The following is a 15,559-nucleotide window of genomic DNA, read 5'->3' on the forward strand; positions in this document are numbered from 1 at the left end:
ATTCCTATGGACCAGATCATTTCATCTTTAGGTCAGACATTAATCATTAAATTAGCCACTAAGACCAATTAGTCTGAAAGCTCCAGATGTTCTTTGGGGAACCATCACTGAACATATTGTGAACTATTGAACTTGCATCCACAATAGCAGGAACTCCCCCAAATAAAAGACAGTCATGCTTTAATACCAGTGCATTCCAATTTTACAATGCAACACTCTACTGAGAAAATGACTATTGTGTGCATGGGGTCCTATCAGATAAAGGGAATGGCATTCTTCTTCTTTTTTCTACCAAGACAGCAACAGAAAGCTCGAATTAGCAGATCAAATGCATGTGTTTAACAAAATATTTAGTCTGAAATAAATAACAGAGAAGAATCGCTTTACAAATAGAAAATTGGATGGAAAGTTTTGGAAAATGCCACTCAAAAAGTTCCCGAAAGCGGAACTTTAATCGTGTCATGTGATTGCAGTCAGGACTAGAATAGCAACCGTACTGTTTATCTTCCGGTACAGACAGATGTGACTTTCTGCCAACAATTTCTCTCCAAATGTATTCCCACGGTTCTGAAAGTTTAATAAAACAAGCGAGGTAAGTAAAAATAAACAGATAAATAAAATAGTGATAAGAAGAAGATGGACTTATTTTTTATTTAGCATCTTTTAATCCGCTAAGCTAACGAGGCTAAACTAGCTAGCGTGTTAACCATCAGTGTTTACATTTAGGTTTATTTTCTCTTTTGTTTCCTTCCAACATTGACATCACATGCCTGTTCAGGTGAAACTCTGCTTTTAAAAGCAATGCTTCTTCCTCTCCCCGGTCAGCACTGAGACTAAACACATGTAGGTGTTTACACTTTTGCAGAAAGACAGTTTCACTGGTGTTTTATAACCCAGTGGCTGAAACCAGTTAGATCTTCCAGATCAATGGACCTTGGTTTTATCTTAGCTTGCAGGGACATGAACAATATCGCCTCATGCGTGCCTTACCTTTAATGACAAGTGAAAATGTGTGCTGTAAAGTGAGTATAGTATGCAAATCAGCATGTTGAACTAGTTTCTTCTCTAAACAACAGATAAACAGTCAGACAGGGAAGTTTGTGGTGATAACTATTCTTTAAATAAGTCATTCTGCTTTCTTGTAGTGTCTACACTAACGTGTAAAACATTAAACATTTGGCACACGACATGATTAAATGTACTGCTTTTATATGATCCATAACCACAGTGATATTGTGAGTAAATGACAAACACAACTTAGCTAGACTAAAATAAATGGGGTTTTGGGTTTTTAGTTTTTTTCTTAGTTTTTTTTTTTTTTTTCCTTTTTTTTCAGGGAGATTCAAGAGTCTGAGCTGCAGAAGTTTTACGGCAGACTCATTAAGCTTCTGCAGGTGAAAGAAGTCAGTCATGAGGCCGTTGACTCCCTGGAGAGGCTGCATCTCATTCTTTCTGCCAACAAGTACACCAGAAAGTAAGTGCTCGACTCACACCTACCTTAAAGCTGAGGTAGGTAATCTTGCTCAGAGACATTTTTTTTCTACTCTGGGTGAAGTGGTTCCTCGTCCTGATAGTAGTCTGTACATGTTGTAATCATAAAAATAAAATAAGAAAAATAGTTAGACCCCTCAGTTTATTGTAAATCTGTAAAAACTTTGACCAATCAAAATGTTCGGGCCGAATTTAAGTTGTTTATTTCTTACATTTTGTAATCTTCTTCATGGCTGAGAAAATGCAGGAAGGATTTACTGACCCAGCTCGGTTTATTTGCCTTCTACCTTTAAACAGCCGAGAAAGAGAAAATCGTTGGTGGAAAAAGCTGTGAACTAGAAAGGCACTCTGAGAGCGCAAACCTCCGTCAACGCCTTTAAAAAGTTCCTGGATCTAAACGGTGATCTGGATCACCACCAAAATTAAACCTGTTTTTCCTTTTTCACATTTCCAACAACTCCTGAAAATTTAATTAAAATCCATCCATATCTTGAACACAGATAAACGCCGGTAAAAACATGGATCACATAAGGAACAAAACCATGCTTGTCAATGAATGGTCTGAATATTTTGCATAGAAAATGTAACTTTTTTTTTTTTATGGTATATGGTCAACTTAATGTTTTAAAACCATAGAAATCAGATATAAAAACAATCAGAACTAAATTCCTTAAATTTCCAATCCCCTCGAAATATAAAGAGATTCATTTCAAAACTATAAATGAAATATATCCCTCTAACAAATTCATCAGATCCTAATTTAAATTTGAACTAGATAATTGTTATTTATGAAACAAAAATGAAACAACAGAAAACTTGTTTTACAGTTGTGAAATAATCAATAGATTGTGGTGAATGTTACAGGAATGGCTTCAGTGTAAATCCATCAATGTAGAGTTAATTCATTTAACATTATAAAACTTGGTATTGTGACGGAAAATAAACCAATGCAATTTTTAATTAATAATATCATTTTTGCCAAATTTTACAAAATCCTCCCAACATGGAATGCTTTGTAAAATTAACTTTATTTATTTTACAAAAACCTGAAATTGATTAAAAATTCCCAAGCAGCAAAATTTTATTCTCTTATTGAAAAATATGACTTAAGTTAAGCCCGTATCCCTTGTAAACTTATTATTTTATTATTTATTTCCCTTACTTTTCTATCATTTATACATGAAACTTTTTTGTTCTTTTTTTTTTTTCTTTTTTTTTTTTTTTTTTTTAAACAAGATATATTAATTGACCTCTGCATCTACCCTAAGATACTTTCCCCCCAGGATTATATTTAGTGAAAAGGACCAATTGATATGTTGATTCGTTTCACATTTCCAAGTTCCAGAGAAGATCTCAAGAGACATTCAAGAAGAGGTGTGATTTACAAAGATTTGATATCATGTTCCATTAAATGTGAGTTAGTTATTTACTTTGTGCCCTTTATAGGTATCCATGTATTGTCACAAAAAAACTTTATTTTGAAGGGGGAAAAAAAGGAGTAAAATGGGGGCAGAGCCAAGACAGGGTGTTACTTTCACCCCCAACATTACCTACCCCATGAGCCATGTTCTGGTCCTTTGTGTGTTGGTTGGTTTAGGTAGGACGGGGATACGTTTAGATAGTTTCACTGATTCCATAAGAATCACATTATAAAACCTTTAAACTGTTAGTTTTTCCCTCTGAACAACACAAAGCATTTCCCTTTCAGTCTCACACACAGTGTTTTCTTTCCTTTGTTGTTGTCAACTAAAGACTGCCTTCGGAGCTTCGGCAGAGGCTCGCATTGCTCCTCTCAGCACCTGCAGAGCAGCTTCAGGTGCTGAGTGCTGCTGTCCTCAGAGAAACGCTGCCCCTCTCTGCTCAGGAGCTGAACTACAACCAGGAAAACGGTGCTCAGCTGAACAGCCATGCTGCTGCTCTGTTGCTTTCACAGGTATGCAGGCAAGAAGTCAACATACACACACAGTTTCTTATCATATTGGTGACTAAAGAAGACCTGTTTCTTTATATGTTTCACCTTAACAGGCTGGATCCAAGTCCGATCTGTCAAATCTCTGTGTTCAGCTCATTCGTTGCCTGGAGGGTCGACCATCGGAGGCGCCAGCTCACTCACTCACACACACTCTCCCAGCCCTCAACAGCATCCTGTCACACAGTCCGGAGGGCCTCAGTGAAGGTGACGGACAGATAGTTTGAATAATTTCTCATAAAATCAATAAAAAAGATGAAAAGATAACTGGTTAGGATTCTGTTTATTTCAGTTTTCATGAAGGTTTTTTTCCCCACACTTACAGATCACATGACCCTCCTGAGCAAAAAGCTGGTGGACTGGCTGCGCTATGCGAGCATAACGCAGGGGGGCGGGGCTTCATCGGGGGGATTCTTCACAGGCTCTAGATCTCGCCAGGTTTATTCATTTTAAGCTTCTGTAAAAGAGATGAAGCTTTTGGCATTTTTAATAATAAGAGCAGAGAATAAATAGCTTCTGTTTTTCTTTGTACTCCACATCAGCCCGTTCCAACAGCAGAGCTGGACGGGTCGGTGTCCGGGGATTTCTTCACAGTGCTCTGTGTGGGCCAGGGCTTCACTGAGGATCAGTGGATGAACGTCTATTCGTTTTCAATGCTGCGCCACTGGCTTCTTACTTATCACTCCGTTTCCAACCCCAACATTACACTGGATATTGGTAAGAACACACACCTTGTGCAGATCACAGCCGTACACCATCCCAGACTGGGGAAGTTAGTCTCGGTCATTTCGAAATGGCAGATCACACTGTGCCTTCAGAACACGTTTAATCTTAAACTAGTGGATGTTTAACATCCTCACCTTGAAGAAATAATTGATTATTTGTCTTTTGACAACTTCCACTTCAAATTATGAACCAGAAAGGTTGTTACTCCTTCGTATCACCCATCTCAGGATGACTTGCTCTTTGTTTTCCTGGTCTCCAGCAAACAGGCTACAGCTCAGCCTCTCCCTCTCCCACTCCCACTCATTTGCCATCGGTAAGACATGAGAATTTCTGGACCTTCTGTGCATGTATCTGCATCCAAAAATCAGTGAAGAGGCTCCTTCACCTTCTGTGTAACTCAAGGGCCACACAGGTCAACTCACAATACTTGATGTGATCAAATTGAAGCTGTGTTTGATCTAACTAAGAATCTCTAACCAGGAATCCTTGTGTGACTTCTAACCTTTAACTGTCTCTGATAAACGTGTCTTTTTCTTCTTCTTAAATCTTCTAACATGTTTGGTAAGGATACAAACCAGTAGTTACCCAGCTGCTCCAACAGCGACCACGTTTAAAATGGGATGCTGCATCTTCCACAGATCTATCCGTCACACGCGGTGTGTAAACACTGAGGACTGCAAACTGAATTGTTGCAGTCGTGATTGTTCTTTGGCATCTGTTTGATTGGATTTCAGCCAGATTTTAATAAGTTTCTCTGTCAGATCTTTTTACTCACACGGCCTCTGATAAACAGCATCATCTCATACTTCTCTAATTTTCTCATCTGATCCTCTATAGTGAGCTGATTTTTGTTTTAAAAATGATGTTATATGTAAATAAATAGTGTATATTTATATAGCACTTTTTCATATAGAGAAGCACAGAGTGTTTCATAGTAAATTATGATAGAAAATATTAAGTCATAGGGGTGGGAAATCAAATCGAAAAAATCGATTTCTGGATTTTTTAGTTCACAATTTTAAAATCGATTTTTTTTTTGTTTTGTTTTGTTTTTTGTTAAAAATCTTTTTTGTTTTTTTTCAAATAAATAAAATTTTTGCCATTTTTATAGTTTTAAATGATCTTTTTACTTGTCTGCTTGGGCATTATAGCAGCAGAATGATGGTCTGGCTTATTGTGTTGTTTGTTCCTAACTGAAATAAGAAAAATGATGAGCAAAAAAGTACATTTGTGCATTTTTGTTTTTATTATACAACAATCAACAAGATTGAAGAATCAATAGAATCGTGATTAAAATCAAATTGTCTACAGTGAAAAAATTGTTAATCGAATTGGGACAAAAGCATATCATCACAGTCTTAATAAGTAACATGAATAAATAAAATAGTTCTAAGGGACAAATTTCCACATTTACAAACATAAAAGCTGAAATTATAGGCTGCATATAAAAATATTATTATTATTAAAAAGATTATTTCATATACGGTCTATGGCTGAAACAACTGTCGTATAAACCCACAAGTTGTGTACAAAAGTGTCCTCGGCTGCTTTAAAAGACTCAACAGAATTTAAAAAGCACAATAAATGGTAGGATGGTTAAAAGGGCAAAAGCACTAAAGTGACCACAAACAACTAACCAACCACCAGCTAACTAACATCATGCTAGTTATCATGTAATGAGGTTAGTTAGATGGTGGTTTTCTGTGTACTGGTGGTCACTTTAGTTATACTGTCTTCTGGATGTCTAACTTGTTCCTTGTTGCTGGGTTTTATTTAGTAGTGAAATTTTCTCTTGTCGGTGTTGTCTGCATGTCTTTGGTTGTGGTCGTGCACATGTGTGTCACTCCCAGGGTAAAAAAGGGGGAGGGGGGTGCTTCAGATTTAAGTTGAATAGTGACTCTGCAAGACTCGCCTGCCTTCTGTTGGTTGGCTGTCCATGTCGCCGTTTCCTGCCTGAGGTTGTCGCCACTTCGCAGTCAGTCCAGGAACTGTTCTATCCTTACATGAACAATGATGTGGCCCTGCCATGGACTGGCGCGCTGTCCAGGGTGTACCCTGCCTTTCACCCAAAGACTGCTGGGAAAGGCTCCAGCTTCCCTGCAACCCTTCATTGGATTAAGCAGTTAGGATAATGAATTAATGAATAATGATAGGCTCCAACACATTTATATATTAAGTACCAGCCTAAAGACATTGTCACCATAAAGTTCTGTTCTGAAATCTAAAAAGCTGACACAATTTTCCCAGGTCTTCATGTCTGCAAAGTTCTTTCAGCAAAATGATGGAAGTTGAACCACTGGACTGCATGACTCCACTCTGCCCCTCTCTTCCTCACGGCCATCCTCCTTTAGGAACAGTTGGAATATCTGATATGTGAGACCACATAGCAAATACCCTGGTAGACTACTGATCCCTCTTTAATGCTTATTCTTTTTAATAATCATAATAATGATCATCATCATCTTTACAAGAATAAATCCCGATTGGGAAATTCAGCTCTGTATTTAATAGGGCTGTGACAATATGCTTTTGTCCCGATCCGATTTAGATTATTTGGGTGCCGATTTGATTTAAATTGCAATTCTAACAATTCTTCAATATTGCTGATTTTTGTAGATTAAAAACAAAAAAAAATGGACAAAAATTTTTTGTATGTCATTTTTCTTGATTTCAATGAGGAAAAAACAACACAGTGGCCAGACCATCATTCAGCTGCTATAATGCCCAAGAAGAAAAGTAAAAAGATTCATAAAAAAAACAATAAAAATAACAAAAAAATCCATAATGGATTATTTTTATTGGGGAAAAAAAAATCTTTTTTTTTTTTTTTTTTTTTTTTTTTTAAACAAAAATCTCTATTTTAAAATGATGTTTCCAAAAATTATGATATCTGATTTTTCGATCCGATTTTCCCACCCCTAGCATTTAACCCATCTCGACAGTACTAGAGAGCAGTGGGCTTCATGTTTCAGCGCCCAGGGAGGCGCCGAGTCATGTTACTAAAACACAAATGGCAGAACATAACGACTGACTGGTTGATATCAGCGTTAGCGCCGTAAACTCTGGACTCAGAAGCTTTTAGAAAACTGCTGCATATGTGGCGGATTTTTCTGCAGCTTGTTCATGTTTTCTGTTTGGGATATAAAGCAGACAGAGAAGGCTGGAAAACTTTGAATCATACGTGTTTATCCTGCAAATCTGAATGGCTACCATAAAAAAAAAAAAAAAAAAACCTCAAATAAAAATAAAAAAAATCCTGTGGCTTTAAATATGACATCACACAGGTAAGATGAAGATGGGATCCATTCTGTCATCCTCTGATTTGTTTCATTCAACCGAAAATCTTCCCAATCTGCGCTCAGACTCGACTGGAAGCAGTCGGTCTTTTAACCCTTCACCTTTCACTGCTACAGATGATCGGTCCGAGGTAGACGGGTCAGTAGTTTCCATGGTTTCAGCTACTTCCTCCTCCAGCCGCCTGCTTCCTCCAAAGGAGCGTCTGGGAGAGAAAGCGTTCCAATACTGCCAGCGCCTCATCGAGCAGTGCGATCGCAGTGAGTGTGTGAGAGCAAGAAGTCGCAGAATGACTCACACGCAGCGTTTGTTTGTTAGTGTGTGTATTTTACTGTACAAGTGTGAAGTCTTATGTGTACTCTTGTCCCCTCAGAGGCAAACAAGAAGACAGACGCAGAGCTGCAGAAAGCGGTGAGCCCGGCTGTTATTTGTCATCGCCTTTGAACTTGTAATTGTTCATAGGAACAGATGAAACTGCCTGAATCAAGCCAGATGTTTTACTGCTGCCCACGTTGTGTCTGTGTTGTTTCCTCTGACAGTGTCTGGTGGAGGCGGTGTGCATCCTGGACTGTGTGTGTGTTGAGGAGCCGTCTCTGGTTTTCCGAGCGTTCCCGTGCATCAAGGCTCTGTTTGGCCGGCTCAGCTCAGACCTGTCATTTGCCAGAGTCCTGCTGCCCATCGCACAGTTCTACCTCCACTACGGTGTGTGTGCTGACACTAGTGTGTACACTGTTACATCTTCCACATGAAGTCTTTATTCTCCTTTAGAAGCCGTCCTCTTTTTTTCCTCACCTCGTATGCAGAAGGTGGGACGTTTTCTTCTGCAGTTTGCTGGTATTTGGACGGATCAGGTCTTCTTGTTGGTAAAATTTTAGCAGTGCCAAAGCTGCAACACAAACCTGGAGAATCCCGAGCAGCTGGACGGGTTTTCTTTTAATGCAATACTTTTTTTTTTTTTTTTTTATAAAAACTATGTCCGTCTGTGATTCTTAGTATTTAATTCTGAATGATTGCATTAGTGTCCAAAGTTAGCTCGCAATTAATCACATTTTTTATTTTGTCCAAAATATTTTCATGAATTTTATATATATATATATATGTATATATATATATATATATATATATATATATATATATATACGTATATATATACGTATATATATATATATATATACGTATATATATACGTATATATATATATATATATACGTGTATATATATGTATATATATGTATATATATATATATGTATATATATATATATATATGTATATATATATATATGTATATATATATATATATATATATGTATATATATATATATGTATATATATGTATATATATATATATATGTATATATATACACACATACATGATATAATAATTGTTCATGAAAATGTTATAATACAGAGTAAACCTGGAATGAATTTTTTTTTTTTTTTTTTAAAATAAATAAAATAAAAGGACTGCGTAGTAACAGTCAAAACAATCCCTAAACAAAAATCTTTTAAAAAGAAGGGAAACGCTGGTGCAGTAATATAACATCATTTCCTGTATCTGGGACTTCACAAAAGAAAAGGATAATAACAACTCAGCTGGGGATCTAAGCAGATGTTAAGGGGGAAGGTAACAATCACATCTTTTTAATCTGTTACTAAATGTACAGCTGGAAGCTATTTATCACTATGAGGACAAGGAAGTCTCTATTAGACATGATGTACTATGGTGGTAACTTCCAGTTCAGATCAACAATAGATTATTTTTATTATTATTTCCTTTACTTAACCAGGAAAATTCCATTGAGATCAGAAACCTAATTTTCAATGGAGTCCTAGCCAAGAGGCAGCAAAAAGTATCAATTACAGCAAAGTCACAATTACTTACAAATAAAGAAAAGCAGTTACAGTTTAAGGAGGCTGTCTCAGATGCAAAGGCCCTTTTTCCCAGTTCAGTGCAGGCAAATAGTACAGAAAGCAACAGACAATTGTTTGATCACAAGCCGTAAGAATCGACGTTTCTCTGTGTGATTAAGTTACAAATATAAAAGGGCAATGGTCCAAGCATGGTCTTATAAATGAAAGCGTACCGGTGTCCCAACGTCCTGGTGGACAGAGACGGTCAACCCACTCAGGAATACAGTTCAGTGATGGGTCAGGGCTCCTCTACAGACTCTGGTCAAGTCTAAGGTCACTTAGACTTGACCAGAGAAGCATCTTGCAGAGCTTTACAGCTAAACCATCTCTGTAAAGAATGATTTATTTTGTGGTCATTTCTGCTTCAGAACTGCAACCTTATTTCTGCATCACTTCCTGAAACTATGCGCGCGCCTTTTAACTTTAGGTCGCGGCATTTTGGATGACTTAGGAAAGACTTTAGTTTGAATCTGCACATATAAACATCCAGTGTGCTCTTCTCTGAGCACACTGGATGAGCTTCAAGGGAAGCTGCTTAGAAGAGCTTGTTTCTTCTGGTCATGAAAGCTTTGAAATTTCTACTTCTTTATCTTTGCTGACAGTCTGAGACCGAATCAGTGTCTTCTAAGAGCTCAAATCTCTTGTGGTTCGCAAACATTTCCTTTGCATTCTTTACTTTTTCTCTTTTTCTTGTCTTTAAGCTTGCAAAAGACAAGAGATAAAATGTTTCATCCTCACTGTGCGCTGCTTAGATATCAGTTCATCTTCTGCTTAAACGTCCATGTGGGGGAAAATCATCTGACTGGTCCAGATGTGGAATATAAAATGGTTTAATGTGTCCTGAATGTGTTCAGGTGAGGTGGCAGCGGTGGACTGTGAGAGCGTGTGGAAGCTGGTGTTTGGCCGCTTCCCAGCTGAGCTGTTCAACGACCCCTTTCTGGCACATGAGCTTCTGCGCTTCCTTCGACTGAACCTGGAGACCGTGCAGCTTCGAACGCCGTTGTACACACGCTTCTTCCCAAACCTCCTGAAGGTAAAAACCAGGGGGGGGGAATAAAACCAGCAAACACTTGATTGTACACAGGAAGCACATTGTCTGACTATCTGTGTAGTTTTTAGCATGGGACAGTCCGGCAGTGGTGGACGACTTTGTGGATCTGCTGCCCTCTCTGGTCACCGTGGGAACTGCAGTGGAGCTGCTTCACACACTCCTGGATTTGCCCTGTCTCTCTGCCACGCTGGTGTTGCAACTCAGGTTTATAAAGACACACAAGTAAAACTTTAAAAACCACCAAACACTTGATTTTTTTTTCACCTCTTTCTGACTGAGTTTCTGCACGTTGCAGGTCTACGTGTTTGCCCATCTCTGATCCGGGCAGTCGGGGCCTCCTGTCTTTAGATGCGTTCCGAAACCCTTCTTTTAGAGGACTTTTCCTCTTTTTGCTCCGAGGGGAAGCAGGTTCAGGTGGGGACACACACACACACACACACACATACACACACTTTCCCAGACATTATTCTTATTTATTGAACAGATAAAAGCATCTCATCAGGTTGCAGTTTAGAAATATGTTGTTATATTTGTCAGAATTTTCTTTATGGACTCAATTGGAAGCGGTTCAGCCATGATTTAACTTTGTATTTCACTTCCTTTATGCAAATAAGGAGAATATAACAGACTTCATGTGAAGTGTTAACTGCAGGTGTCGTGGCTGCTTCATCTGCACTTGCAGCTGATGAGAGCTGGGCTGAAATCATTATTAAATAATTGTAATTATACATTTGCCTCTTTAGGTGACACCATCGACCGATTGAGCACGCTCCACGAGCTGCTAGCTGAAGCCACCGACTGGCCGCGAGTCGTTCGCTGTGCTCAGACCGTCCCCGTCCTCTTGCACATTTATTTCAACGCAGTCGTTACGGTAAATTCACACGTTTATTCCTCTGCAGAGGAAAGTTTGCATATTGAAACATATTACGGATGTTTTTGTTTTCCAGGTGGCAGATGAGAAGCTTCTAGCCCATTTGATTCTGGTGATGCTGGAGAGGAGCAGCCTGCTCCTCAACATCCCCACATACAGCACAGAGATACACAGGTAATGCTGCTGAGCTCCTGTTCTTCTGTTCTGTGTGTCAGAGCTAATCCACGTGTGCACGGCTACACTAACAATAACAGCCTTTTCTCTGCACTAAGACTGAATGTCAAACAACTTTTCTTTGTTTGGTTGTTACTTTCGTTTTCTTTTATTTTTTTATTTGTTTTTTTATTTTATTTAACTGCAAAATATGACAAGCTGGACGACTGGAACAACAAGTTGTTCTAAACTTGTTCATCCAACCATCCGTTTTCTGAACCGCTTCTTCCAGTTAAGGGTCATGGGGAAGCTGGATCCCAGTAATCATTGAGTGAGAGGCAGGGTACACCCTGGGCAGGTCACCAGTTCATAACACGGCCATCTTAAAGCTGTACTTAAAGGTGGAGTATGTAAGATTTTCAATATTTTCAAAATAAATTAACTAAAAAAATAACTACAATCATAATTAGATTTTTTTAAACATGTAGGTTCCAGTCTGTCCATATTTGATGTGTTATTAAATTACAAGTTTAATTAATGACAAAGACCCTTCTTAAATGTTTGCATACCAGTAAAAGAAATGCTTTTTGTCATTTGTTATTAATTAAACATGTAATTTAATAACACATCAAATATGGACAGACTGGAGCCTACATGTTCAAAAAACTTTCTAATTATGATTGTAATTTTTTTTTTTTAGTTTTTTTTTTTAAAATATTGAAAATCTTACATACTCCACCTTTAAAATAAACTTTATTATTCGGTAACAGATGACGGTAATTCCTCTTTGACGGGCTCCTGATTGCACATAGAAAACATGAATATAATAAAAAAAAAAAAAAGCATGCATATAAATATAGTAAAAAGATGAAAACTTATTTTAAACAGTTCACAGCGCTGATGACAGTAAGAACGATGGATTTGTTATGTTTATTTGATGAGAAAGGTGTGTGTGTGTGTGTGTGTGTGTGTGTGTGTGTGTGTGTGTCCTGTGTGATGGTTATGGCTTTCCTGTCCTGTTAGGAGGCTGATCTGGTTATTTTGCTGGCCTGTCTTATTGCCTGGTGGAGTTTGACTTTATGTCTAGTGGTAAGGGACTTGTAGGGTGCCAGGTCAAAGGTCGTTCTGGTTTCCGTAGTGATTTGTAGACCAATGCCAGAGTGTCCTGACTGACACTGAAAGAACTGAGTTCCCTCAACAGGTGAAAACGCTGCTGAACTTTCATGTAGATGAAGACGACGTGCGTTTTGAAGCTCAGGCCTGAGTTGTTGCTTTTTTTTTTTTTTTTTTACTATAATGATGAGGGGCTTGAAAAGTGGGGACTGCTGTGGATGCAAACACCCCCTCTGCACAAAACCAGCTCACTGGTTTTTGTCGTGTTCAGCAATATATAAATATATATATATTCAGTTGACTGTCTCACATGAACAACCAAAGCCATCTCATCCGCATACTTTAAAGTTATCGTTCCTTCACTGCATCAGGAGATGTTTTTGTTGCAAACAGAAGAGAAAAGGAGATGAAACACACTCCTGGGGAAGCCCGGTGTGTGAAAACAGTTTAGTAGATGTAAGTTTGGTCTTGATCTTCTCCCTCTGTCTCCTCTTTCTCTGGTCATGCAGGGTGTTCAGCTGCCACCTGCTGAGGCTCTGCAAGCTCCACCCCTCTCTGGTTGTGGACCAGTCCCGTGAGCTGCTGGAGTTCGCCGGAACCACAGCCAACGTCTACAGCAAAGAAGAGATCTACACTCATGTGGTAAAGTGGAAGGCTCAGAGGAGGCTCCCAGTCTGTTTTTCTCTTTGGGATCATGTCCAGACTCTTTTATTTCATGTCAGCATTTCTGTGTTGAAAGGAGGTGTTGGGTGCCGCAGAAACTTCACGCTGAGAGATTTTCTTTCTTTGTCTTCAGGTGTGGGTGTTGGGCGAGTACCTGTCGGTGTCATCTGACGCTCGCTGCTCCGTGAGCCTCATCACTTCCTGTTTTGAAGCTTTAGAGGCAGTGCTGTTTGAAATCACCTCCTCTGCTCCATCACCCGGAGCGGCGTGCCCCGCCCCCAAAGTAATCACCACTTTAATGAGCGCTCTTGCTAAGCTGGCGTCTCGATCACATGACCTCATTCCCAGGCAAGTTGGGCTTTTATTATTCTAGATCACTGTTCCTCAAACGGGGGTACGTCAAGGCATTCCAGGGGGTACCTGGAATTTTTTTAGAAACATCTTTTTATGCTTTCTTCAAAACATCCTGAAATAAAATAATATGAATATAATATTATCAAAATATTTAATATATTTCAATAAATGTAAATTTACATTTATAAACTGAATTTACATTTAGATTTAATTCATTTCATTCCTCCTGAAATCCCACTTTCTGAGCCAAATCATATCCGTCAGTCACTGTCGCCATGACAACGCAAACAAAAGTTTGATAAAAACCGAACACAAATGACAAAGTGATGTATTTCATGTGTTTTCTGAACTAAAAATACTTTGCAGTGGTTAGGGGGGTACGTGGCTGAAAAATTTTTACAAGCGGTTCTGTGTTGCAAAAAGGTTGAGAACCGCTGTTCTAGATTAAATCAGGTATAAATTTAATTTTAATGTCTGAACGTGTATTTATTTGGAAAACAAGGTGCGTCTAATCCTTTTTTCCATGACTGTTTATGTATAAAGATTCATTTCATTGTGTGTGTGTGTGTGTGTGTGTGTGTGTGTGTGTGTGTGTGTGTGTGTGTGTGTGTGTGTGTGTGTGTGTGTGTGTTTCAGGGTGTCTCTGTTCCTTTCCAAGCTAAGAACAGTCACCAGAAGCGGCTTTGTCCCCTGGTGCGCTGAAGAGGAGGACCTTGTTGCCATAGTAACACGAGGAGAGGAGTTATGGTCGCTCCTGAAAACCCCTGGCGTAGCTCAAAGCGTCCTGAGCCCACCTCTTCACGTCATCACGCCACAGTGGCACAGGGACGCCAATCTGGCCATGCCACTGCAACTGAGACTTCTCACCAGCCTCACACACTCACAGTGACAAACACAACACACACACATCGTCATCATCATCATCATCTTGCACTGGCATTACTGAAGCATCAGCTGCACAAAGCGGCATCTCCCCTCTGAGAGCCGCATCCTGTTTCCTTTTTTCTTCTCGTTGTTTGAACATCGTTCTTGTACATAAAATACATTTTTTCTGAGAAACTTGTATGATTTTTTATAAAATACACAGATCTCGTGTGTTTTTGTGACTTTTTTAATTAAGTAATTCACAGAATCTTTTTAATTGACAAAATATACTTTCTGATTTATAAAAAAAAAAAAAACAAATAAAAACATTATTTCCTGAGTAAGTGCTCTTTCCTTAAAGTTATTTGCTGTAGAAAATTGGGATTAATACAGTGCTTGATTATTAAAATAGGAATTTACATACATAATCTACTTAAAAAACATCTTAATTCCACCATATTAGAAGATTTTATTTTAGAAAATGTAAAAATGTTGGTATATATGGATAAAATCTGTCCTGTAGATGGAAAAGTGCCCATGGATAAGACAAAACAACTGGCAATCAGAGAAGATATGATCCTATTAAAATACTAGAAGGCCTTCATTCTTGATATCTGATGTGAAATAACATTTGATCCACTCATTTATTCTAATCACAGTAACTCATAAGTGAAAGCAACATAAAAATACAAACAGTGTCATAACCGGGTCACTTTCTGCTGGCACATTACTTTTATTTCCAGAAGCCGCGTTCCTCAGAGCGAGCGATGAGTCAACCTGACACCATACACAACCTTCAGTGTGTTTGCATCCAGATTACCTCGAGCTGCTGACCTGATGAGTGTGTGAGGTTTTAATGCTTTTAGAGGAAGCCACAATAAGACCTTCTCATAAACTTTCTGAGATTCTGATTTTATATTTATCAGTTCATTTGAGCACCTGCTGCATGTAAACTGATGCAGTGTGGTGAGTTTTGGCACGTCATTGCTAAAATTTAGGAACTATTTTGTGTGTGTGTGTGTGTGTTTGGGGGTTTTCAAACTAATTAAGCTGCTGCTTGAACAAACGTACAATAAAATGTGAACCATTTTACCAAAC

At 38.5% G+C, this 15,559-nt stretch overlaps 1 protein-coding gene across 1 annotated transcript; it reads left to right on the plus strand.

Annotated features, from left to right (window-relative positions):
• Positions 1 to 551: 551 nt before the first annotated feature.
• On the plus strand, positions 552 to 14,486 carry ap5z1 (adaptor related protein complex 5 subunit zeta 1; the record flags this gene model as incomplete). Its single annotated transcript, XM_079252173.1, has 18 exons — positions 552 to 592; positions 1,337 to 1,474; positions 3,244 to 3,424; positions 3,517 to 3,667; positions 3,786 to 3,898; positions 4,003 to 4,177; positions 4,446 to 4,499; positions 7,600 to 7,740; positions 7,854 to 7,891; positions 8,020 to 8,182; positions 10,247 to 10,425; positions 10,505 to 10,665; positions 10,739 to 10,857; positions 11,187 to 11,314; positions 11,391 to 11,488; positions 13,090 to 13,222; positions 13,377 to 13,591; positions 14,234 to 14,486. The coding sequence occupies 18 exons, from the start codon at positions 552 to 554 to the stop codon at positions 14,484 to 14,486; spliced, it is 2,481 nt and encodes an 826-aa protein (XP_079108299.1).
• Between the last annotated feature and the right edge of the window lie 1,073 nt (positions 14,487 to 15,559).

Source organism: Telmatherina bonti, assembly GCF_933228915.1.
Source record: "Telmatherina bonti genome assembly, chromosome: 14".
NCBI classification, from domain to species: domain Eukaryota; kingdom Metazoa; phylum Chordata; class Actinopteri; order Atheriniformes; family Telmatherinidae; genus Telmatherina; species Telmatherina bonti.